At 44.5% G+C, this 25,970-nt stretch overlaps 1 protein-coding gene across 4 annotated transcripts; it reads right to left on the bottom strand.

The window, feature by feature from the left end:
- Nucleotides 1-4,510: 4,510 nt before the first annotated feature.
- LOC101159110 (bromodomain-containing protein 3) lies at nucleotides 4,511-25,229 on the bottom strand. Of its 4 annotated transcripts, none has more exons than XM_023958768.1 (12): nucleotides 25,100-25,229; nucleotides 18,930-19,186; nucleotides 18,731-18,842; nucleotides 18,515-18,652; nucleotides 15,805-15,949; nucleotides 12,021-12,190; nucleotides 11,547-11,942; nucleotides 9,349-9,477; nucleotides 9,069-9,275; nucleotides 8,678-8,910; nucleotides 8,298-8,596; nucleotides 4,511-6,609 (listed from the first exon to the last, which is right to left on the bottom strand). In XM_023958768.1, the coding sequence occupies exons 2-12, from the start codon at nucleotides 19,019-19,021 to the stop codon at nucleotides 6,491-6,493; spliced, it is 2,040 nt and encodes a 679-aa protein (XP_023814536.1). In that variant the 5' UTR covers nucleotides 19,022-19,186; nucleotides 25,100-25,229; the 3' UTR covers nucleotides 4,511-6,490. The 4 variants fall into 4 exon arrangements, with proteins under 4 accessions (XP_023814536.1, XP_023814538.1, XP_023814537.1 ...); XM_023958770.1 differs by having other exon boundaries at nucleotides 9,093-9,275; XM_023958769.1 differs by lacking the exon at nucleotides 25,100-25,229 and adding an exon at nucleotides 24,431-24,750.
- Nucleotides 25,230-25,970: the final 741 nt, after the last annotated feature.

Raw genomic sequence — 25,970 nt, 5'->3', positions numbered from 1 at the left:
TAACAAAAAAATGATTCACTTCCCAGCTTGGCAAGCAGGGGGCATAAAACAACTAGAGCACGTAATTATTGATAGAAGATTCATAACCCCCCAGGAACTTCAAGACAAACATGGAATAAATAACTTCTTGGAATATCAGCAACTTAAATCAAGTATTACTAAAAAGTATAAAATTAAAGACGACGATTTAAAGCTACCAGATGTAGTTACCACTCTGATTAATTTTTCAATGAATAGAACTCTCTCCAAAATATACAAACTTTTATGTAATTTAGATAACAATATTGCCCTTCCAACAAAAAAATGGGATGCAGATTTGAGCATCAGCACAGATGAAAGCTTCTGGTCAGAACTTTGTCTAAACACCTTTAAACTGACAAAAAGTCCAAATCTGCAGCTAATCCATCTCAAAACTCTTCACAGAATTTACTACACTGGACAGAGGATGTTCAAGATGGGTCTCAGTAACTCAGACATTTGCGAGCACTGTGATAATAATCTACCCGACAGCTACATGCACGCACTGTGGTTCTGCACTCCTGTCAGGGCTCTCTGGCAGCAGGTATGTGCCGATTTATCAGTCTGGCTTAAGGTTTCAATCACTGCCTCACCGTCACTTTGTGTGCTTGGTGACATGAGTGCCATCGATATAGAAGAAGGATTAGCATCTATCATTTTCATAACTCTTTGTATTGCCAAAAAAACTATTTTAATAAATTGGAAAAACAAGAAAAATATAAACATAAGTCAACACAGAAATCTGCTGTTTGATCATATCAGCTTGGAAAAAATGTCAGCCCAAAGCTCAAGTAACTTTGAAAGAATTCAGTCTCTCTGGTCTCCTGTGGTTGACTCCATGACTTAGGGGGTGGAGGGCTTGGTCGTCGCTGCTCCTTGCCCTTCTGCCGTGGTTTGGGGTGGGGGTCGGGGCTTCCGGTGCCTGGCGGGGGCGGTGGGGGGCTCCGTTGGTCGGGGGGTCGGGTCCGGTGCCTGGGTGGGGCGGGCTGGGGCGCTGCGTGGTCCTCTGGGCTTGGGTGTGGGGGTGCGTGGTGGGGGGGTGGGGTGGTGGTCTGGCTTGGCTTGGGGGGTGGTCCCTTTGCCTGTGCTGGGGGGGGTTGGCGGGGGGCCCTGCTCGGGTGGGGGGGCCCAGCGGCGCCGGATGGGCTGCCCATCTGCACCTGGGGCTGGGATCGGCCCTTCCCTGGCTCTGGGACGGGACGGGGCAACCCTCTCGGGGCCCCCGGTCGCTCTGGGTGTCACCCGCTTCGGCTGCGGGGTCTGGGGTGGGGTGGGGTGGGGGGCTTGTCGGCCCTGTCCTGTGGGGGGGCGTTCTGGGGGGAGGGGGGGCCCATTATTAGTACGGGTCGGGGGGGCTAGCGGGTCGGGGTCTCCGCTGAGGCAATCAGTGGTTGCCTCGGCCGGTTGGCCTCCTCGGTCCCGTCGAGGCCTGACCAGAGCTCTTCTAGGGCCGGCGTCTGGGGGTGGGGGCCTGGGCTTGCTCCGGGGGGGGGCGACGCTTTCTGGCTCCTCTCTCTCTGTGTGGGGTGGGTGGTGCCGGGCCTGGGGTGTCGGCGCCTCCGGGGGTGGGCCCCTGGGCTGGGTGGCCCTGGCCCCTTTGCTGGGGGTGGGCTGGGGGACGGCTGTTTGACCACCGGGGGACAGTCTACCAGCTGTCCCCAATTTACCCCCTTCCTTATATAACCTCATATTAGGGTGAGGGGGTGGGGGGTTTAGCCTGCGATGCGCCTTGGGGGGGGGCTACTTGGGAGTGGCCCCCCTCCTATGGTTGCCGTATGGAGTGGGCCCCCCCTCTTTCGGTTTTATTTGCACCTTAGACACGTAGGGTCCTTGGTAGGGGGGGTGCTTGGACATCACTGCCAGCAAGCAGCAGATGTCCTCCTGGCACCCTACCCGCCAATTTTAACCGCACCTTAGACATTTAGGGCCCCTTGGTGTGGAGGGTGAGGGGACATCACTGTGAGTAATCAGGAGATGTCCCCTTAGTGCCCTACTCGCCAATTTTAACTGCACCCCCCTTAGTACACACACCCCTCCCCCTTCAATATATACATTCAAACATAAACACACACACATGCACACAAACACCCTCTCAAACACCCATACACGCACACACATTTTACAAGGAAGGTGGGACCTGGGTCCATCTGTCCCCTACCCCGTCCCTGGTGGGGGGTGCGGGCCCCTTGGCGATGGCGGCCGTGTCCCTTGGGTGCCGGCTCCCTGGGCCCGGCGGTGCTCTCTCCGCACGGTGGGGGGGTTCATATTACACCTGAGCCGGGGGTGTTCGTGTCCCTGGGGGGTGGGTCCTGGTCCTTGCCCCTGGGCGCTGGGCCCCGCCAAACTTCCAACATGGCCGAGCCTGGTCGGGCCATATTTATAACATCCCTTATGGGCCGCCCTTTTTTCCCCGGGGTTCCCCCCTCCTGGGCGGGGGCGGCGGGCCCCTGCCTTGCTCCTACCTGGACCAACCGTGGGCCGGGTGGGTGGCTGCCTGGAGTGCGGAGCGGGTCTCCCTTGGGGGGTCCTGGCTCGTACCTGGGGTTGGGGCGGGGGGATGCCCGGAACTCCTGGGTGGTGGTGGGGTGCTCGTCTGGGGCTGTGGGCGTCCCTCTCCGGTGGGGCCCTGCGTTGGGCTCTTCCGGCGCAGCGGGGGGCTGCTTTCCTGGCTGGGCTGGGGCGGCGCTCTTTTTCCCTCTGCGCCTCCCTGCTCTCTGGCTCTGGGGGCCTCGCGGCGGTCCTGCTGGCCCTGGCCTGGGTGGCGGTCTTGGTCGCCCGGGGGGCGGTTGTTCCCTGCCTGTTCCCGTGTGGCGCTGGGGGAATTCCGGCTGCCGCTGCTGCTGCGGCGGGGGTATGGGTGTGGGGGTGGCTGGGCGCTCCTCCTCCTTCTTTTCACATTCCACCATCCATTTTAGAAGAACATAAACACTCACCTGAGCACAGGTGTTAGCTCACCTTTGCACTAATAGTTTGCATGATTGAATGAATGAAAGATTTCACACTAGTTGGTTTAAAGGCATAAGTATGCGTTCGTGAACACTATCTGTTTTGTGTGCATGTTGACATGTGGACATTTTTGCGGCTAGCAGGTGTGTTGATAATATTTGAGTGTGTGTGAACAGGCCCCGCCCTTTTTGTACTACATGTGAACCGTACCGTAACGATAAACAACCAGTAAACCTGCCTGCTCTATGCTGCTTCATGGTCTTACCCCCCTTCCCCTCCTATTATCACCCTCCTACCCCCCCCTCTCTCTAACGTCCCTCTCTCTTGTTCCCCTCTTTCCTTTTCCGTCCGGTCCAACACCAAAGATTTTCAAACATGATTGAAATTAATAAAGTTTGGCCTCAATTACAAAAGGGGTTTATTCAGACATACCTTTGGTTTTTGACACACGTCGACCGGTTCAACCGTTTGAAATCCTCGAAGAGGAAAAAAAGCTGCTGGTGTACTAACAGGCCTTACAAAGAAAGATCAAAGATAACCACTGCAGTTCAGGACAGCAGCATTGAAAAGGCTGTCAGGATGCAATCTACTGTCTGCAGAGGGCTGCATAATTACAACTGAAGAATGCAAACCACACAAGACCAACACAAGGGCGTAAAATTCAAATGATGTCATCAGCCTGTGTTGCAACTCCAGTTCTGATGGCTTTGCAACCAATGTGACCCGAGGGATTACAACCTGAACATCAGAACAGGGAAGAAAGGTGATTAAAGTGACTTTGAACGTGGCATGGTTGTTGGTGCCAGATGAGCTGATCTGATCTCCTGGGATTTTCACCCACAAACATCTCTAGGGTTTACAGAGAATGGTGCAAAAAAGAGAAAATATTCAGTGAGCAGAAACGCCTTGTTGATGCCAGAGGTCAAATGAGAATGGCCATACTGGTTCCAGCTGATAGAAAGACAACAGGAACTCAAAGAACCACTGGTTCCAACTGAGGTCTGCAGAAGAGCATCTCTGAACGCACAACACGTCCAACCTGGAGGCAGATGGACTACAGCAGCCGAAGACCACACCGGGTACCACTGCTGTCAGCTAAGAACAGGAAACTGAGGATACAACTGACACAGGCAGCTCTAAAGGTAAAAGGGAGTCCAACCCGGTACTATCAGGGCGGTTCTAATAAAGTGGCCGGTGAGTGTATATAGTTTATGAAAGGTAAACTTCAAGTATGCTGCCTTGCTTTTTAGTATAGACCAAGTATGCTTATAGTACACTTGAAGTACTTTTAGCTGAGGGAGTCTTTAAAAAGTTAGCGTTTCATTTAGCATCTTTTATCAACAGCTTTGCACCGATGAAGCCTTTAGCACCTCAACTGAATCAGCAAAGGACATTTTAGGCATCAGCTTTTATATTCTTTAGGAGGAAATGGATGTCCTTCTATAACAATAAACTGATCTCAGAAAGTAAACGGGAGCCACGCCCCCTCCAGGTAAATTAATATGCCGTACAAGAAGAGGTAAGAATAATAAATTAGCCGACATTCCTCAGTTTATATGGTTTATTTATGAAAACAAATTAACTCAGAAAATAAGGATCCCATATCAGTAATTACATCAAATAATTCACTTGTTGGTTTTTGATGGTTCGTCCTCTGCGTCTCTATTGAGCGGAGCTCCTTCTACACCTCAGACAGCTACTATACAGCTACTATACAGTGCTCAAACATACAGAAGAAAGAACGTACGGCCGGAGTGCATGCAAATACATAAAATCACCTTTTCCTTTTTCTTATTAAAATACAAAAATTAACTATTCGCTTCAAAGCTCAACCATTAACTAAAAGGAAACAGAGAAGGGTTGCTGTGGCAACAAGCTGTCTGTCTTTCACCCTCAGACAGGAAATGTTGTTCTGAGCGACTGTTTCAGGCCGTCCTTTCACCCGAAGAGAGAAGGCAGACCACAAATGTGAAAACACAAGAGCTGAACCGTCTCCGTGGTGACCAGTGACATCACACGCAAAGGAAGGCCATGAGTTTTGGTTGAAAGCTGAAACAAAAACAGAGTAATGCCACAGATAGCCTTCAGGGGAAGCCACAACAAGGAGCATTTAAAAAAAAAAAAAAAAAAAAAAATTGAGAACAGGGCCAATCACGTAAAAGATTGCAGACACAAGGGACCAGTCAGAAACAGCAGAGAATAAGGAAACTGCCACCGAGCTGCTGCTCTGAAGGATGAGACATAAACTGCACTGTCTGCTGTTGAATTTTACTCCAAACTGCTGTTGCTGGCCCCACCCACCTCTCCCCTATTGGCTGATGAAAGCAACACAGGACATAATTTCCCAGAGCCGTAATTTGCGGCACTGGCAGGAGACTTTGGATTCTGTCAAAGACCATGCAGAGCTCTGGGACAGCTGGGAGAGAGGTGTGGGCGGAGCTGGAAGAGAGGTGTGGGCGGAGCTGGGAGAGGGGTGTGGGCGGGGCTGGGAGAGGGGGTGTGGGCGGAGCTGGGAGAGAGGTGTGGGCGGGCCTGCGAGGACAGGACAGCGGTACAGAGACATTTTATATCCAGAACTGCATAAGACACAAACAAGTTCGGCACACAACCTGAAAGTTCAAACAGAAGAAGGAAATGTAGTGTTCGGGGAGGAACCTGATTGGCTTCGCTCTCTGAAGGAGATGATGGGGGCGGGGCTAGTAACGGGTATGGGGAGGGTTACGTTTTGGTACCTACAAACTTCAGTCAGACAGCAGGTTGCAGATCCTGGCTGAAGGACCAGCAGGGTCGCTCTCGGAGGACGTGGGGGGATTTGAACAGAAATACGATCCTTATTTAAACAAGTTTCACACATTAAATGTCTTTTTTTTTTAATTGCCAAGAACTTTTACATTTCGGTAAAATTTGTTGCAGAGAGACGCTCCGTCAGTCAGCTGATCTGCATCGTGAAGTTCAGCTCCACACAAAAAAAAAAGAAAAAAAAAAGCTTTTTTTATTTGGATCAGTTCGGTCCCAGGAGCACCTCCCTGCAACATCCTCTAAAATATCTCCACGTTATCGTGTCACCATGGATTCCACGCATCAACCAATAATCCAACAATAATCCACATCTTCTTCTCGTACACTTTCGATTGATCAGTAATCCGACGCCGTGCGAGCAATTGGCTGCTCCTCTTCTCGTGGTGCGTCTGGAATGTGCTCAGAGGTCAGGGGTTGCCGCCGGATGTCCAGAAGAAGGAGGAGGAAACCTTTCGATGGTTTTATTTGTCTCCGCCCCCTGTTCTCTCCTCCCCCTTTTCCTGACTGACTGCTTCTATCCAGAAAATTAAAATAAAAACACTAAAAGCTAAAGAAGGAAAAAAAAAAAAAAAGCAAAGTCAGCCTATTTACATACAGTCTGCACGTCTGAGTGTGTGTGTGCGAAGTTCCGAGCGGGTCGTTTGTGTGTTTGTTCAAGAACAAAGTTTCTCTGATTCTGTGTTTGTGTGTAAGATCAGTAACAGGCGTGTGCCCCCTCCCCGAGTGTTCAGTCTGTGTCAGAGGATGAAGAGGTTCCTGTTGAGGAGCTGTCATCGGAGGAAGAGGAGGAGCTGCCACTCAGACGACTGGCCCCGCCCCCAGAGGCTCCACCTCCTGCTGCTTTCTCTGAAATGAGAGGACAGAGGACGAGTTCAAACCAGGAACGTGACCACTGACTGTACATGGGAGCTGGACTGAGCGAGTGTGACGTCACCCATAGAGAACGGTTTACCTCCGCCTCCAACCAAAGTCAATTTAGTTGACATTTTTTTACGATTCGGACACCGCCACGTTGGAGCCAGATTACATCAATAAGCAGTAATTGGTTTGAGTCGGTCTGAGTCAATATTTCTATGGCAACCACTCTCACCAATTGGGAGTGAGCTTGTTGGAAGGACACGCCCCTACCACTTGAAAATCTGTCATGAAATCTGTCAAATGTTTCGATTGTTGGATGTGGGGGCAGCAGACATATTGTGGTATCTGATAGGCCAGTTTATATCTTAAATAACTTACAATAAAAAAAACAAATATAGTGAAAACAATAATATTATAAAAAACATAAAAAAAAAAAAAAGGATCAGAGCAAGAATAGTTCTTCTGACCAATAGAATGACTGAGTGACAGCTGTTTATTTCTCTATAGAAGTCTATAGGATTTTGGCTTCTTGGAACCTACGGGTACTTCCTGTTTGGAACGACAGGGGGAGGGGTCAGTAATAGAGTAGCTATGAACATCACGTTATAGAGATACCAAACGTTACTGTGGGTTCTGAACTTGTTACAAACGGGTGAAGACTGATGTCAAGTCTTAGACCCTCATCAGGTTTGGTTGGCATCCTGAGCAGTAAACCCAAAACTAAGGAGGACCAAATGTCCCGGAAAAACAAAGATCACTTAGCAAATGTGGAAGGGAACCTTTAGCGTCCCACTGTGATCATCTTTTGATCTATTGTAAAAGCTTTTCTCTCTTTTAATGATGATTATGCTGTTTAGTGATAAAAGTAAAACAAAACCTGTCGTTTTTTTAGGACATAGTTTGGCGACACGTCCAGCCTTCGCCCACAAGTGGCCGATATAGGCTCCGGGACCCCGTGCCCTGAAATATTTATAGTAATTAAACTATAACAGTGTTATATTTTTAAATAGGCCATATAACAATTTGGATTTATTTTAATCTGACAGCAGCATATTCAAGTTCCTTTCAAATTAAAAATGTGTCAAAGATCCTCCTAAAGCAGTAAGACTACCTGCAAGTCTGTCATTTAAGAACTTTGCTTCTGAACAGAAACTATACATCCTGCTGTGCAGCAAAAGATAAGAGCATGTGCTTTAAACTGAATCTAATAATAAACAGTTCTGACAATAGATTTTATCATCATTAGTCATCTGACATGTGAGCATTTTTAAGGGTTGATGAAGACCTCCTAATTTAGTGTCATGTCAGGAGTGATTAAAAACAAGTTAATTTTACTATGATAAGATCCCCTAAAAAAAAAAAAAAACGTAAATACGGTAACAAAATGTAACAAACAAACAAACCCATTATGGATACACAATAAGAAACAAATCGGGCTACTTTGAAGCTCCATGTAAAAAAACTTCTGGTGAAACATTGTAACAAAAGAACATTTTTAACAAACAACAACTTGAACTCGTGACTATAACCCCCTGCACGCAGCTGCATCACATTTATGTCTGGAAAAAGCATCGGCCAGCAAATTTGACGCGGATCAAAACAGAGGTGGCGGACGCTGTCTGGGGTGAACGCAGCATTAGACTAGCGTGGGAGGATGGAATTGGTGCTGTACTCACGCATGAGCTTTCTCTGCTTCTTCTGCAGGCAGGACTTGACGTAGCGCTCCAGTTCTCTGAGCGTGGAGGGTTTGAGAGTCTCAAAGTCGATCTCGATCTCGTCGGGGTTGGAGTCCCTCAGTGACGGCTCTCTGGACTGGATGATATGCACGACGCGGCCCAGCTTCTCCCCCGGCAGCCGGTTGATGTCCAGACTCAGCTGTCGCTTTTCGTCGTACGACATGGGCAGAGAGGATTCCTCGCCATCGTCTCCATTGGCCGAGCCCCCGCCCGACGTCTTTCCGCCTTTTTTCGGTTGCCTGGAAGAGTTGGACGAGTGTGAGTCTGCCACCGAGTGAACCTGAGTAAATCTTACGAGAGGACACTGAGAAAAGCTGTACCTGGGGGCTGTTACTGTACTGTTGGCTTTCCTGGCTGGCGCCTTCTTCTGATTGGCTGGTTTGGGCTGCTGCGCAGCAGCTTTGGGTTTCTTTTCCTCTTCTATCTTAGCCTTGTTCCCTTTTTCCTTGTCTTTCTCTTTTTTCTTCTCCTTGTCCTTTTTCTCCTTCTTCTTCTTGGGCTTGCTGACTGGCGCCTGCGACAGCACAGCGAGCTGCTCGTGCACGGCCTTCAGCTGCAGGAAAACGGCGGCCATCAGCACGCACACAACCCCAGCTGAGCCACGCATGCGTGAGCTCAGTTATTCTGACAAATCAATCAATTATCAATGTGTTTCTGCAGATTATCAAATATTGATTATGTTGAAATGATAAAAACCACAAAGTTCTCAACCTGTGATTGGCCGACAGCACCAACCTGCTCCTGCAGCTCAGCCAATCGCGTGGCTCGTTCCTCCTCAGAGTCAGACGATTCATCGGAGGACGAGTTGTTGCTGCTGTCGGAGGAGGCGGTGCTTTTACTGACCAGCGGCGTGGTGGACGGGACGGACACCTCCAAGCCCTCGTCTGGGATCTTGGCAAAGCGCATCTCGAACACGTCCTGGGCACAGGCGGACAGGTTTGTATTGATCGCCGGCCGATACAGCCGATGATGGGAAAAGGCTCCGACGTACCTGCAGCTTGCGCGCCATGGCCACCACCTCGTGGTCTGGGGGGTTGTACTTGTAGCAGTTGGAAAACATTAACCTGACGTCTGTGGCGAAGCTCTGGGGGTCGCTGTACTCGCTTTTATCCATCTTTTTCTTTTGAGGTAAAAAAATAAATAAAAGACTGATTAGAGATTTACAGTGAAAACACTTCAATGTATGTAATCCTGACTAGAAGAATGTATGTGAAATTAAAACAAGTCAAAAAACGTTTTAAACTCTTCATTTAGCGACATTTAACCTGGCAGTTCACACTTCCCAGCGTACGTTCAAGCAGCCACGTTCAACGGAAAGTCTATGAAAACGTGCATTCCGGGCTTCTGCGTTCAAAACTCCCACATTCACGACAAGCGACGCAACTTTTTAAGACGTGCAGCTGTTGAATGTGCGTTAAAATTTCAAACGTCCATATGATGCTTTTCTTAAGCCTTTCAGAGTAAACTATATCCATGTATATGATAACACGTTACCTTTGCCACACTAATGAACTAATTTCTTATGAAATATTAGTTATTTTTGCAGCTCAATTTCCAACACAGAAGTAGACGACATGATCTCTGAGGCCCCGCGTTTCGCTCCTTGTGGGTGCCGCCCATTTCGTGACATCATCCAGCCTCTGCAGTGTGTCTGCGTTTTGCCCACGAAAACAAACAACTTCCAAACTTTCGCAAAGATGGATGTGCATGTTGAGCATATAAAATGAAAGCGTTCTGTCGATCACTGCTAGCTCCACAGAGAAAGTAGGCGTGTGTGTTAGCCTGGGGGCGGAGCTGGCAGCAGAGTCTCTTCCTGGAAGGGGCGGTTCCTCACTTATCTACGCCACAATGTGAGAACCCACTCGTTTTCGTGGATTGGGAGGATCGCCGTGTGGACTGGGCTCCAAATATTGTTTCTCCACGTTTTCCATACACAAACACACACACAATCCCCACTTGCAGGGATTTTGTGTGTTTTATTTTATTATTGTGTGTGTAAAGAGCTTTGTTTTTGGTTTTTAAATTGAAAATTGCTGCTACTATGGCAATAACTTTGTGTTACATATGTGTAAAAAGTGCTATAAATAAAGTTTGATTTGATAACAGACTACAAAGTTTTTTCTTACATTTCTGGTTGGGGGCGTGTCTAATAATGGAAACCGCTAAGCACATCAACGCTGCACACTCCAGAGGCTTTAATTAAGGAGTTTTTCTCTCTTTGAGACGGTTGTTCTCACGTCCCAGAAACTGCTCTGCTTAATACATGGCGACTGATTCTCGAATGTTTCACACTTCCAGATAATAAAGATGCAGACACTAAAGATGTTTCTTTTCAAAGAGAGATAAATTAGGCAGGCAGCTGTTTAAAAAAACTAGCATAGAAAATGTTCCTGAGATAAAAATAAAAACATCAGAAATTATGTAAAAATTAAATATGGATAATCTTTCTGCCCTGAAAAATAATCTGAGCCTCGGTTGAGTTCTCAGTGTTCTACTGGCATTCTCTACAGAAAAAGAAAAAAATTGTGTTGTTTTTCTGTAGAAACAACTTCTACAAATGAACAATTTTCCTTCACCGAATCCTCGTCATCTGCAAAAAAAAAAAAACAACGTACCAAACAACCCCCAAAAAACTAACAAAAAAACAACACATTGCTTAATTTTTATACTGAATTTCTCGTAGTACCATTTTAATGTGAAAAACAGGTTTTTCAGAAAAGGGAAGCTAACAAAACCTAAATCTTTAGTTTCCATCAAACACTTTTAGCACCTAATGCTTTCTTTTTAGCATCAGTTGGGAACTGAACATCCTTATGCAAAGGTTTAAAATTCTTCTGTGCACAATTTCAGTTTTCAGATTAAACAATTTTTCCTGAAAAAAAATCTGTTTTGTTTTTTCTAGGAACACAATTAGCCAAAACCAATATGGTGCTAGAAAGTAGTCCACAAATGTAAGCAATAACATTTTTAAGGTTTGCAAATTCATTTGATACTGCAATCTTAAATAAATAGGGAATAAATGATTTATTTTAAGCCTAGAATACAGTGTACCTCAAACTCTAACTTTACATCCCCAACTCTCTTTGCCCCCCCACCTTTAAAAAGCCGTTCCCAGAGCTTCATTTTAGACTGAAAAGACTTCAGAGCTGCTAATGTTTGCGGTGGTCAGGTGTGTGCTGATGTCATTACCCGCACGGTGCTGAGGTCCATGGGGTGTTTGATGATGTCATGGTAGTCGTGCAGCTCCAGCGCCTCAGCGTCCACAGGCTTGTAGAAAGGCCAGGCATAGGCGGCATGTTTCTTGGAGAGCATCTCCTTCAAGATGGCGTCGCAGTGTTTCATCTGCTCTCCGAGCTTTCCTGGCTTCCTGGCTGCTGCCCCCACGCCGCCGCCTCCCACCTCAACGCCTGCCGCGTCTTCCACCGTCTCGCGGCGGGTCTTGGGGGGGCGGGCGGCAGCTTCCCTACGGGACGAGACGAGTTTGGCTGGCTTTGTGTCCTGGGCGGACGGGGAGTCGGCGCGGCCAGCAGAGATGGCTGACGTGGTGGGAGTGGTCGTGTCGGCTTTCCTCTTCACACCTTTCTTCTGTTGGAGACACAAAAACACCTCCAGTTAAGAGGAGAAGCAGACAAACAAACACTGTAGAGTGGAATGTGTTGTTACCTTGACAACAGGCTGCGCAGATGGCATCATGGTTGCTGGGGGCTGTGGGGCAGGGACAGGGGGCGTGGCCTGGACAGGAGTGGGTGTGGTGGAGATTACAGGTGTCTGAGAGGGAGAGGGGGAGGGGTAGGAGGTGGGAGGGGAGGCTGAGGACTCCGCCTGCAGGCTCACTATGAAAAACAAACACACAGGAAGAACTTAATGATCAGACGCAGGTTTAAATTTCTATAAAGCTGCCTGACTAACAGTCAGCTCTGTTTATGGCTCACATTAATTCAAATGTTTAACTTTATGCTGATGATGCTCTACAGTTCTCAACTATCAGTTTAGATCAGAATCATTGTATGAGAATTGGACTGAGTGACTCCTCCCCCGAGGTGTTCCAAATAGGAAGTAAGGCTTGATCCAAGAAGTCAAAATCCCATAGACTTCTATTGTTAAATGAACAGCTGTTACTCTGTCATTCTATTTGTGCTTCCATAACATGTTTAACATCCACCTTCCAAGCCCGTTTTGTCGCTTTCGGAGCCTATCCCAGCCAAGCACACACCCATACAGACTTGCATTCACACTAGGGCTGGGAATCACTGTGTACCATACGATACGATGCGATACATTGATCACGATAACGATACTATCACGATATGGTGATAATGTGATATATATCTATATCTATATATATATATATATATATATATATATAGATATATATCGTCTCTAACAACTAACGATATGTCAAACTTTAAGAAAGAAGAACTTGAACTTGATGTTTTTTGGAAAAATATTTCCCATTTATTTTTTAGTTTTTAAACACCATGATAATAAACAACTTGTGTCCTATTTAGTGTAATGAATAACAGACTTTTGTGTAACATTGCTGATATCAGTAACACTCTGTCTTTGACAAAATATGACGATTTTCATTTGGAAATATCTGTAAAATTTGGTTTAAACAATAGTGAACATGAACAGCAGTGCCATTATTTAGTACAGAATTGCTGTAAGAAGGATAAAAAATGAATAAGTCAAGTAGCTGTCAGGCACATTGGTATTAACTCTTGAAAAACAAAGCCATAGCCATCGCATTATTTTTTTTAAATAGCTGTAAATCAGATACTAATTCTGTGAACAAATTATAGTGTCTTTGTTAAAAAATAAATGACACCATTTAGGGGCAAATGTGGTGTAAACAAAAATAAAAATCAAGTAGCTATGAACTTTCCTTTAAGTTATTTAAGACATAAACTGCTTTCAAAATAAATGACCAGGGATAAAATATATTAGCTTTAAGTGCATCTAAAAGTAAACATCTTTGTGAACAAAACGTTATGGGAAAAGCTGCATATGTATGTTTAAATGTTCATGTTTTTCTTGAACCACAGGCTTTTTAGCCTCAAGACGCCGCTCGTCTACCACAGCTTGGAGGAGAAGGGGGTCTAAGGGCAGGGATGTCTACCGGTATTTTAGCTTAGTTTCTTTAGTTCCGTTTAATTATTAACCTATTGAATTATATGACTTCACGTTCTTCATTATTTCATGTTTATTAAAAAGCCCATTGAAACAACTATTGTTGTTATATTGGGCTATATAAATAAAATTGAATTGAGATTCATGCATTGCTCAGGTTTGTAGGACATACTACTTCATTTCCCAGTCTTAGTTAATGAAATGCACCATGAGCGTCACATGGGACTCTGTGGCCCTGGAGGACCGGCCGTCAAACGTGAACCTCACTCTTTCTGCTGTTTCCATCTCAACCATAGCTCTGGTCTGGACGTACAGTCAGTGCAGGGATCATTTTTTCAGTATTTTAGAGGGACTGTCAAAGCGTGGCTCTAATGCATTCAATAAAAACCGAAATCCCTCGCACTCCACCTCGCTGAAGGGACAGAGCCCCTTTTCCCCTTAAACAGCAATCCCGTTTCTTATTGCCTCTGCTCTCGCAGAAGACGGTGGTAGCTTCTCCTGGAAAAAGGTATCCATGCCGGGCTGTGTCGGTTCCAGGCCAGCAACAACCACGGCTTTCTCACACAACTCCGGGTGACGCAGCTTCAATGTTGCCGGCGCATCTTTTAACTTGCTGCTCTCGCTTTTTTCCTTGTTTTTCCCCTCCGCCATTTTTGTTTGAGTGTGTATTCTTCAACAGCCAATCTCGCAACGAGCGCCCCTATCTACCCTCCGAGGAATCATCTTACCAAAGGATGATTAATATAACGTTTTACAGGGTAAATAAAAGATCGATACTTGATGAAAACGCATTGAGAATCAAATGACATATCACCATAATCGATACCCCTAATTCACACCTGGGACAATGTAGCATGTTTAAGCATGTGTTTGGATGGTGGGAGGAAACCGGAGTCCTCGGAGAAAGCCAGCGCATGCACGGGGAGAACATGCAAACTCCACACAGAAAGGTCCCCCCATTGGTGATTCTGTTTCAGGTCCCCCATCCGGGAATTCTTGTTCAGCCGGGACAGCTTCTTGTTTATCGCCTTTTATTTTTTCCTCAGATCATTTTTTTCTTTAGTGCAAGTTTTTTTCTTCTTCAAATAATCAACTGGCTGATGAGAAATCAGGGTTTGATTCCCAGGTAGTGCAATGAACTTTCTCCAATGTGGGTCCTTGGGCAAGACTCTTCATGCTACTGCCTAACTACAGTATGTAGACGCAAGGGTGCCTAAATCTGAGTCTCCGTGCGCTGGTCCCCTGCCCGGCTAAAATGCTAATTTATGTCATGAAGGGCATCTGACATAACGACCTGTGCGAATTAATGCAAGCTAATTCGCTGTGACGACCCTTGGAGGGATGTCCCAAAAGATGAACAACCAATGAGATACCTCAATAAAATTACCGGTATGTGGTTTCAGGTTGAACGTTAAAAACATTTGACAGCTTTTGTGGAGCCCGCTTTCAAGTCGTAGGGGTGTTGACTTCCAACAAGCTCACAACTGTTTGGCAAAAAACGGTTGCCATAGAAATGTTGTCTAAGACTGAATTGGACCAATCACTGTTTACTGATGATTTCTGGTGCGATTAACGTCAAAAAATGGTGACTGAATTGATTTCATTTTCTATGGGTGATGTCACACTCAGTCCAATTCTCATATGCAGTCAATGGACAGAATCTTTAACATTAAAGATGATTCAAAATCAGTCAAAGTACATTCAACCATCAACCGTCAAAGACCATCAAATCTATTCGTGTTCTGAGGTTAGAACATAATAGTTACAGCATGCGGGCGGCTCCGGAGCCGCAGGTTGCCGACCCCTGGTCTCTACCAATCAGCATTGACCCTCTTGTCTGCGATTGGCTGTTTGGTGACAAATATGTCACACTAAACTGAAACTTATTGACGTTAAATCAAAAATGGGGAGAAAGCGACATGAGAGACAACGCATCTAAAAAGCGTTTGTCGCAAAAAATGTATTTTGAAAGCAAAGAAAAAGATTTCGAAAGCAAACGTTTCATATTTTTTATTTACATTGAAAGTTTTGCCTTTAAAACTGAACATTTTGTTTGCAATTTAGTATATTTTGATCTTAAAACTGTGACTTATGTTGGCAATATGGGGGCAGAAACATCACTTCATGTCCCAGAACTCCTGTTTCATCATGTCTGTGAAGCTCATGCAGCTTTAACTAAACTATTTAACAGCGGAATATTACCCTGGCCTTGTTAAGCTGTGAGGTTGTTGACGTCTGTGGAGAATCTTTGAGCCAGTGGTGGCAGAAATATGACTTCATACTGGAAGAATGCTCCCGCGTCCCGCTGCAGTCTCACCTGTAGTGGCCGCTGGCTGCTTGCCCGTTTTCTTGCCTTTAGGAGCTGGAGGCAGCAGAGCCACTTCCTCCTGCGGCATCTGAGCTACTTTCTGCAGGAAGATCTTCTCCAAAGCTTGAGCCATCAGGACAATGTCGTCTGTGGGCTGCACGCACACAAAAACACAAACACAAACAATGCATTTTTAAGAGAGAAATTAAACAGATACACTCATGTTTTGTTCCTTTTTTGGGATATATTCACACACTGTTTCAATTGGGTTAAAAAAATTGACTGATGCTGATCTTAACTTACAATATGCAAAGTCAGTTCCTAAAATCCATTGAAGCTGATTTTCCTTCAAAGCAGAGCAGCCCATCCCTGATCTTCAGGATCTTCCACCCTGCCTGTTTCTCTCTGCACTGCTTTCTGCTGATTACCTGACTCAGGTGTGTCCTCATCTGACCCACTGAACACACCTGATCCAGGTAATCAGCAGCAAAAGTGCAGGAAAGGCAGCAAAGTAGAGGAAGTGGAGAATCTCAAGGACCAGAGTTAGGCAACCATGCTCTGCAACAATTTCTAATTTTCTTTAGAAAAAAAAACAACATTGATTTTTTTTGTTTGAATTAAAATATTCAGAAGTTTTTCAGTAAAAGTTTCAGTTTTGTTCAGTTTCAACCCCTAGTTTTGTGAAAACTGTTTTTCATTTAAACCAAATATAATCTTTTTTTTAACTTTAATTTAAAGTGATCACATCATGACTAGGAATTTACATCCAATCAAATCAAGGGTTGGGCAGAGAATCCCAACCCTCAACTGTTTACCATCTGCAGTGCATCTCCATTGCGTTGTGTGGGAAGTCCATCTAACAACCGTCAGTCAGTTTACGGTCTCTGCTGCATCTCCGGTCTGCCCCCCCTTCCCCCCCGGCTCCCAGAGGACCACCCTTGTGTCTAATAGTTGGTCCCGCTCTCTTTGCTTTCCCAAAACTTAAAGAATCAGGCCCCATGTCCTGTCCTTCCCGATAGTAAAATGCACGTTTTGTGTCATAAATGCTATGTGTTTGTTCTTCCAAAATGTTGCTTTAGTTCTCCATGGCGGTGTTATCCGTGGTGTTAACGTTATCGCGTGGGGACGTCACCTTAATATAAAATACATATGTAGGAAGATTTATTCTTGAAAGTACAACAGACGTTTTATGTATAAACCCACGCCAGTCTCCCGTTTCTCTGGGTTTTCTTGCGGCAAAATTGATGCATCAACACACTGTAAATGGAACTTGTGCGTAAAGCTCGTCTTGCAGCTGGAAACGCAGTGCTGACGGACCAGTAGAAAATAGACTTTACTCCTAAAGTCTTTCTCACACACATGTACACATTAGGGCTATCTATTGGCAAGAGTCTGACTTTACCATACGTACCCCAATACAAAATCTTTCCCAATATATCTACAGACTGCACTAAAGACAATATATCACAATTTCTTGAAAGAGTATGACTTTGAAATTTTTTTTTCTGAAAACTAATACAACTTTCACGTGAACAAAAACTGTATTAAGTTCATTTAATTTCATTATTAGAACATTAAGAGGTGCAGCTGTATCTCACAAACAAATACCGGTGGTTAAAATGTACTTTATGAGATAAAACGGCTGCCGGATTAAACGACCAAAGAAACAAGGAACAATCTCCACTACGGCAATCAGTTTATTTCGGTCAAAATGAAAGATGGGTAGTGTTTGGATTTCATCTGATGTTGAACTTTTAAACTTTTAAAACAGTTGAAATGCCTGAACAGGGGCTTCAAAAACATTTAAGTGTGATGAAGCAGTGTGACAGAATGATGAAGAGCGCTTGAACGTGTCTAAGATGCTTTATTTCCTTGACAGTCTGCGCTGCGGCGCTGGATCTCCATTTTTAAACACGCTGAAGTAAACACGCATTCCATCGCTCATCGCCATGACAACTTTCACTCACTTCACCTTCAGCACTTTGACTGAAGCTCCGCCTACTCTCACAGCCTCAGCCCTTCTCACATGAGCCCGCCCACAATCGCTACAATGGTAAAATGATTGGCTAGAATTGTACAGCAAAAATGAATAAAATGCAAGTGATTGAAATGTCTGAAACAAAACATAAAATTTCATGTGTTTACACAATACCAGTAGTTCTGTATGCGGCGGTACCGGTATCGACTTAGCACCAAGTTTTCGGTACCAATTCATAGTTAAACTAAGTTGAACATGTCTCACTGAACTCTGTAACAAAAAAAAATGCGCTTCTTATGAGTGAACATCTACCACGAGATGGTTCTCGTTGTGGTGTTGTGATGTTGTGGTTTTGGTGTAGAGCTGCTGGAAGAGGCTCGGTGCAGTGCGCTGCCAACTAGTGGTCAGGGGTTTAGGTGGAAAACCAAAATAAGATGCTGAACAACAGGTTTGCTCATAGATAATGTATTATTAGAATCATTTTTGACAGGATTTGAAACTGATATAAGTATTGCCAAATAAAATATTGCGATATTCCACTGAATAGATCATATACTACCCCATTAGAAAAACAAAAACTCCTGCTAAATTATTCATCGATGTGAGATGAGATGTAAAGAACACAGAAAGTCCCTCTGATGTCCAAAGTCAGCTGCTTTTATGGTTTTGATGGAGAATCTAGCGATGAATTTCAAAAACAGCAGCAGTATTATCATCGGGGACAGTCTGGTGCAGACAAACCTTGTTGTAGATGTAACAGTTGGTGAACATGGTGTTGAAGTCCTGCATGGCCTCGCTGGCGCTCCAGTAATAGTTGTTCTCCAGGCGTTTCTTGATGGTTCCCATGTCCATGGGGTTCTTGATCACCTTGTGGTAGTCCTGCACACACGGATGAGGTTAGTGGGCGGGAGTTCTGCTGCAGTGTGGCTGTGAGTGGCGCCGGGAGCCGTGGCGTACCCATAGACAGAGCTTGATGGCGTCCACGGGCTGGTAGAAGGGCCAGGCAAACTGATGCTTCCACAGAGTCTTCACCACCACGTTCTGCATGTACTGCAGCTGGTTGGTCTTCCTGCAGCACAAAGGCACATGACCATGAGGCACGTCTCATTGTGGCTCCACCCACTGTGGACGTGTGCTGCAGACAGACGCTTCCTACCTGCCCGGTTTGTTAGGGTTGGTGACCTCTGGGGGAGGTGGGTTGGTGATGGAAGGGGGGCTGGCGGGGGCAGCCTCAGGGGCGTCCGACATGGTGGACGACAGTGACGCAGCAATGCAGCGTGGTACGGCGGCGTCTGACCTGCGGGTGAGAAAACACAACTCCCTGTGTGTGTGCGTGCGGGTGTGTGTCGGGGTTCAGTTCAGTTCCGCTGTCAACGCTTCAGATCCACACTCCCCCAAATCCCATCGCACAACCTGCAACACACAGACACACAAGCCCATGAGCTCCTCCCACTGGCATCCATGAAATCACATCAGAACAACCCGGCACAGAGGAGAAACGACTCCCAACAATAAAAAAATTCACAAATGCAGGGCTCGACATAGCCGTTTGTCCGCTGGCCCGGTCCTGTTTTTCGAGCAGTAAGGACCACAAGACTTTATTTTTTACTTGTCCGCTCGGGCCACTAAAATATCTAACAATTAATACAATTTTCACCTTTTACAATAAAGTATATTTTTCGAAAACGTGTAGATTTACCTCGTCTTTATAATTCACTTTTTCTGCTAGTCCTGTGTTCAGACTTCAAGGGTTTCTATGGGAAACCTTTTATCACTCTTCTCCTCCTCTCCCGCCTGCGGGCGTGGCTGTCACTGCCGAGCACCACGCGGCACGCGCTCAATCAATTTTTTTTTCAAACTTTATTGAATGTAACAATTCAATACTAAACAATGTTAAACAGCAACAACGAAGGAACAAGCCAGTGGGTTATTATTACATTTTAGGCAGATATATTTAAACTGACACACATATCAGCGCGCCCCCTGGTGGTTTTTCACCGCAATGATCATAAATCCAACACCGTCACTGAAGAGAGACTGAAGCATGTCAGAGATGTGGAAGACATGGCAGGAATAGATAGGAATATGTTAGTAGTTATTAATTAGTAGTATGGACAGCAAGATATTTAATGAATGCATTGAAGATGAAACTGTATGCACTAAGCTTTAAGCTGAATGTCAAAGAATCAAAGGCAACTCAAAATACCTGAATCTCAGACTCAAATGGAGTATAAGGTCAAACTACTTAATTTTGTTTTTCTTTACAACACTGTAAGCAGTAAGTATTTCTAGTTAGCTGAATGATCTCAGTAATTTAATTGTATTTAATTTTTCAATTATTTAATTTAATTAGGTAAATAAAGTAACTAAAAAGTAAATGTAACTTTGCAACAGTAACAAAAAGCAGAACCTTAAGGCAGTCAGAGCAAAAAAGTCAATAAAACTTCTTAACTATTGATTAGGAACAAATGTGAAATAGCAGTGATTAGAAGCAGCATGAAAACTTCTTAACTAGTGTTACCTACTACACTGCAGTGCTCTCTCCAAAACTTCTGAAACAGACTAGAGCAGATTTAAGTTTGATATGCTCTATTTTTAGTCATTGAAAAGTGTATAAATAAGTGCTAGATGTCACCAGAATGCACCAAATTGCACCATATTAAAATTTTCCGGGGGGGCATGCCCCCGGACCCCCCTAAAGTTGCAAGCACCTGCGGAGCGGCGGGTCTCGCTGTGCGCGGTGTCGGGCCAGTAACTTTCAAAAACTACTGGCCCTGTGGGCCAGTGCAAATTTCTGGGCTATGTCAACCCCTGAAATGTATCGTCGTATTGCACAAGACAGCGCAAACTGCAATAAATGGTTACCTTAAAAGTTTACTCACATGCTAAAACGGTCTCACGCTGGCTTGAAGTAATCAACGATTTAAATAAAACCCTTTACTCATTTGACCAATCGGATGGACCCCTTAATGTCATTGACCCGCCTTCCCTGTGTAGACGTGGGTCATTTGATGTATAATTTAAGTTATATTGACTTTTATCTGGAGAAACTAATGCAGTGAAATGGAAATGATGTATTTAGTTGTTATTTGTATGGCTTTTTGCTCATATATCGCAAATCCTATCGTCATTGTGATACTGATCACTAATATCGGACATCGTAAGTTTTCCTCATATCATGCAACCCTAACCAGAACTGACCTGATGGGACAGGAAAACTCCATAAAATCTCAGAACAAATCAAACTGGACCAGATCAGATCAGACCGATGTCTTTCTAAAACATTAGACCTACTTTGACTGATCAGATTGGCCCAGAATAGATCAGATCGCACAAGAACACAGGAGCAAATGGATTGATACGACTAAAGAAAATGTTTTTATGTTGTTACAATGTTAAAGCAGAGGACAGCGGCTTTAATTCAGCACTGTTCCTGCAGCTTTTGCTGCCCCGACGAGGAGAATACTGGGTTCACCACACAGATACTGATAGGAAGAAGCAGAGCTCAAACTTATGGAATCACCATGGCAACACATCAAAAAACAAATAAGAAACCTCGAGATGTCAAATGAAAAATAAATTCTAACATGTTCTGAGAGTGAATAGAGGCACATTTATCAAAATGTATAAAAATAAATAATAATTAAAAATAAATATTTCAATTAGCTGAAACAACTGAAAATGCAGCCATGGCTTGTAAATTTAAATTTCCAAATAATAACAATGAAAAACTAACCATAAAAGTGTGAGATCACAATATATATATATATATATATATATGTAAACATCATAACATTTAGTAACCCTGTGCTGTTCTAGAATAAATTATGGCTGATCGAGATTCTCTATGAGGCAGAAACATTTATATAAAAGTATATACATGTGGTTATTTTACAAAAAATAATCACACTGACTACATAGAGACTAAATTATTCATTTGTAAATGGAAACAATCAAAAACCAGGAGCTCTAATTCAATTAAATCATAGGGTAATGTATTTTTTTAATGTCAATTTTTAAGTTTAAAGTTAAGCTGAATTTTCCAGCATTCCATACTGGAGCTCTTATTTGTTAATTTTCCTACTATATATTAAGATTTAATTACTCGAAAGTAAAAAAAAAAGTTAACAGGTTTTGATCTGTTATTTTTTCAGGTATTTCTCCTTTTGACTGCTGTTTTACCTTCTACTTCATTAGCATAATTAACAATCTTCTAATTATTTTAATTTGAATAATCAATGCATTATTATGTATTAGAATCCATAGAAAAAAAAACGTTAGCCACAAAAAAGTGAGATGTTGGTGATAATTGGAGCTGCATGACAGATCTGACAGGAGACACTTTATTATATGATGAATAATATCCTTATTATGAATAACAATAGCCTACACTTATGATTCCTTCCATTTACATCGACTTACATCTGACAGCAGCACAAACCTAACTTTGGTAAATCCTTTCATCAAGCTGCACAAAAATTAAGCTGAAATTGGCTCAAGCTGTTTTTTTTTTGGGGGGTAGATCTCACCATGAATTAAAAATCTGAATAAAACAGTCTGCTGCAAACACCACACCAGCAATCACCTGAACAAAACAAAGAAAAAAAAATAAAACATCCCAGCAATCGTGTTTTTAACACATTCTTGCAGCATTTCAATGGAGGACATTAGTTAAAGAATTTAAGATCAAAACTGCGTTTCTAAGATGCTGTTTGAAAATGATCTCAGTTGTGACGAAGAAACTGAAATGGGCGGGGCACAAGCTCCCCGCTCCGCTCCATTCTGATGCATCACTGGCAGATAAATAGTTTCATGTGTTCCTCGTCTGCGCGGAAATTCTGGATCAAAGCTAAACGACTGGATAGCTCCAATATTGCTCGCTGTTTTTGCTACATTGCTAATGTTAGCTTGGGGGTTGTGAGGGGCTGTAAGCTAGCATGTAAATAAAGGGATGATGAGATGTCAGTCCCGCCCACAAATCAGAGGTAAATTTCTGGTGACCTACTGCCGCTCGGCAGAAACTATGTCCTAGAAAACGAGACAAGTTTTTGGATTTTGGTTAAAAACGACATCATAAAAAGTACGCTGGGAACGCTTAGAAAACAGATCAAAAGATGATCAGAGTGGGACTTTGAGATACGGCCTGTAGATTAATCAACAACCGTACAGGAACTAATGAATATGTAAAGCAGCTCTGATCTTTACATTCTGTTCGTGGCTCTTTATTGACATTTGAAACCCTGACAGAACAGAATCACTACAATCCAACTTCAAACTGAAGCCACAAGCTATTTCTGACTCGACACCACCGTTCATGCAAACCTTTTATTTTCCCCATAAAAAACAAGCATCAGAGGAAGGTGAAGGAGTTCATTCTTCATAGACGGATTTCTTTTTTCTGGTTGCACATCAAATCTCAAAGCTCTTAAAGACCCACTCTGATAAAAATTGTGTGTGTGTGTTTTTTTAACAAGTTCTTGTGGCATTTTTCAGATGATGGACATATATAAAGAAAATTAACGTTAAAATGACCGTTTCTGAGTATTTCATTATGCAAATCACTGTGAAACTGGAGCAGATGAAAAAACGTCGTTTGATAAGATTGTTTTTAAAGTATGGTGGGAAGGCCACAAGCTCCCTGCTATGCTCCTTTCTGATTCATTTACTTGTACATCCTTGTTGTCCTCGTCTGAGCTGGAGAGCATGTAAACAGAGAGCTCTCATTTATGGGTGGTGGGAAAAGGGGGTGGGGTTGGTCCACACCAATGGTCCTGTCCCCCCCAAGAGGTGAATTTCTGATGAACTACTGCCGCTCTGCAGAAAACAATTCCTGGTAAACAACTTCTTTTTGTGGCTAAAAATGGCTTACTCATAATGATCGGAGTGGGTCTTTAACATTATTTTCAGGCAATTCTAGCTAAAAAACAATAAACAGCTACTCTAATAAAGATCAAATGATGTGGACAACACTGATCATGAAGGACTTTCTCCTGTCAGACTCATCAATGAACACTCTTTAGCACATCAGCAAAAGATCATTTTACCTGGAGAACTAGAATGACTCGGCTGCTTCACGCTGACAGAAAATCAATCAAAAAACTCCAAGCATGATATATTTTAGCCTAAATCATCAGCTGACACCACATTATTCAAATGTTTCTCCCAGATCTTGCAGACATCTCAAACTCAGCATCACACAAACTCAACCACTTGAAATCAAGTAATCCATGCGAATGATCAAACAACAAGTGACTTTCATGAGATTACAGTACAACTTCAAAGAATTCCATGTTCCTGCCAGACCCCACAAATGACGAGAACTCGTTAGCAAACCGGTTCCTTCGCTGGTTACCCGGATAACTGCTTCTTCCGTAAAGTCCCGGGTGATGGATGTAAACACGGTTCACGTGTCAGCAGCTGTTACACGTCAGGTGTGATCATCCAGCTGCTCTTTACGGTTTGAACAGCTGCCGGTTGATTACCGTAGCTTTCGCGTCGGTACCAAAATCACCGAGCATGGTGGGTTCTCTGAAGACCGGCAGGCGGTCTGGATCTTAGTGTCATATTACCGGGCCAGCAACCGTTTCAAAGTTTTCCCCTAATAGAAACAAAAATCAGCGTTTTACCTGCCTGTCAGGTGTCGCGCGCACCTATTACCTTGCCCGAGCAGAGCAGATCCCGGTGAGTCCTGCGGTGATCAACAGCTGTTGTTGGGAGTCCGGCAGCAGCCCCACACGCTGCTAACTGCTACCCTTTAAGTGGCTAACGAGCTAGCCAACGGCTAACATCCAATTTATCGCGCACACTCAGCCGCGCCAGCCAAGCTACGTGCCCCCTGGCGAACGGGGCCGTGAAAGCACCGCACAAACCACGCAAAGACCCCGCTGTAACTGCAGCCGCCAGTTCGCCCCTGTCGACCCGCAAACGGACAAAACATCCATCCACCGAGTTCCAAAAGATGGCGGGCAAGCCACGGCTACACGGCAGCTAGCTGGCCGAGCTAGGCTACTTACCGAAGACGCGAAACGGGTTAAATAGTCGTAATAGCCCGAGTTTAGTCGCGTGAACGTGTGGTGGGAGGGGGTTACCAGACCCCAGGCCGATTGTGAGGCGTGTAACGGGTGGATTGAGGTGGCCAGGATTCCGATCTTTGCGGAATAGCACCGCTCTCTGCTTGATATGTTAGCCTATTAGCTGAGCTTTGTCTGAAGGCGCCGAGCGGCCAGCAGCCTCCGAAACTCAGCCACAGTCGCAGCATACCCACGGCGAACCGTCGCATCCGTGTACCCATCCGCCCAATGCTGCTGTTCTAAGAGTTGTGTTTACTTTGTGTTTCGGTCCTCCGGTGTTCTGGCGGCGGATCTGTCAGGTCTCCGAAGATTTTTTTTTTTTTTTAATTTAGCCAAGTAGCATAATAGATGAGTTATCAGCTGTCTAACATGTGCGCAAGCGCAGTCTCGGGCAACATCATGGATGTTGTTGTAGCAGGATTGGCTGGTGAGATGGGAGGAGCGCTGTGATTGGCTGACGTTTGACGGTATTTCCATGATTTGTTTTGCGAGAGGAATGAGATTCCGTGATTGGTTAAAGTGGCGTTTGGAGCGATGTGATTGGCTGATGATGTACCTGGCCAACTCTGATTAGCTGATGAGAATGGCGCTCAGAGTTCCCAACATCCGGTTTAAAAGCAGAGCCTTTTGATTGATGGCATCAATTAAAAGAATTTTATACGGACCAATCCTCAACTACAATGTGATTTTCTAAAACGTTAGTATGCACAATGTTTTAACTACATGATGTTTGCAGAATATTTATCATTTTATTACTTTTTTTCCATGACAACATAGGCTTTTACTTTTACTCTTTGTAGTTTTGAGTCTTCTGACGTGTTGGGACAAAACAGCTGTCCTCACTGGTATTTAACATATGCACCTTTTAGAAAAAAAATTTTTTAAAGCTAATAAAATAAAACAATTCAATATTGTTGGGCATCTAGTCCGGATGCCTCCTGGACGCCTCCCTGGAGAGGTGTTCCGGGCATGTCCCACTGGGCGGAGGCCCCGGGGAAGACCCAGGACACGTTGGAGAAACTATCTGTCGGCTGGCCTGGGACTGCCTCGGGGTCCCCCCAGAGGAGCTAGAGGAAGTGGCTGGGGCGAGGAAAGTCTGGGTATCTCTTCTTAGACTGCTGCCCCCG

This window comes from Oryzias latipes, chromosome 9, assembly GCF_002234675.1.
Source record: "Oryzias latipes chromosome 9, ASM223467v1".
In the NCBI taxonomy this organism is placed as follows: Eukaryota; Metazoa; Chordata; class Actinopteri; order Beloniformes; family Adrianichthyidae; genus Oryzias; species Oryzias latipes.
This window is presented reverse-complemented; position numbering and strand designations above follow the sequence as displayed.

What these genes read in the sequence shown, in the direction of transcription:
- LOC101159110 (XM_023958768.1), bottom strand. Translation starts at nt 19,021, where the DNA reads ATGTCGGACGCCCCTGAGGCTGCCCCCGCCAGCCCCCCTTCCATCACC. An exon ending in CCATCAAGCTCTGTCTATGG is followed by an intron (nt 18,653 to 18,730) that starts GTACGCCACGGC and finishes CCGTGTGTGCAG; the next exon opens with GACTACCACAAGGTGATCAA. An exon ending in GCAGCCAGCGGCCACTACAG is followed by an intron (nt 12,191 to 15,804) that starts GTGAGACTGCAG and finishes TGTTTTTCATAG; the next exon opens with TGAGCCTGCAGGCGGAGTCC.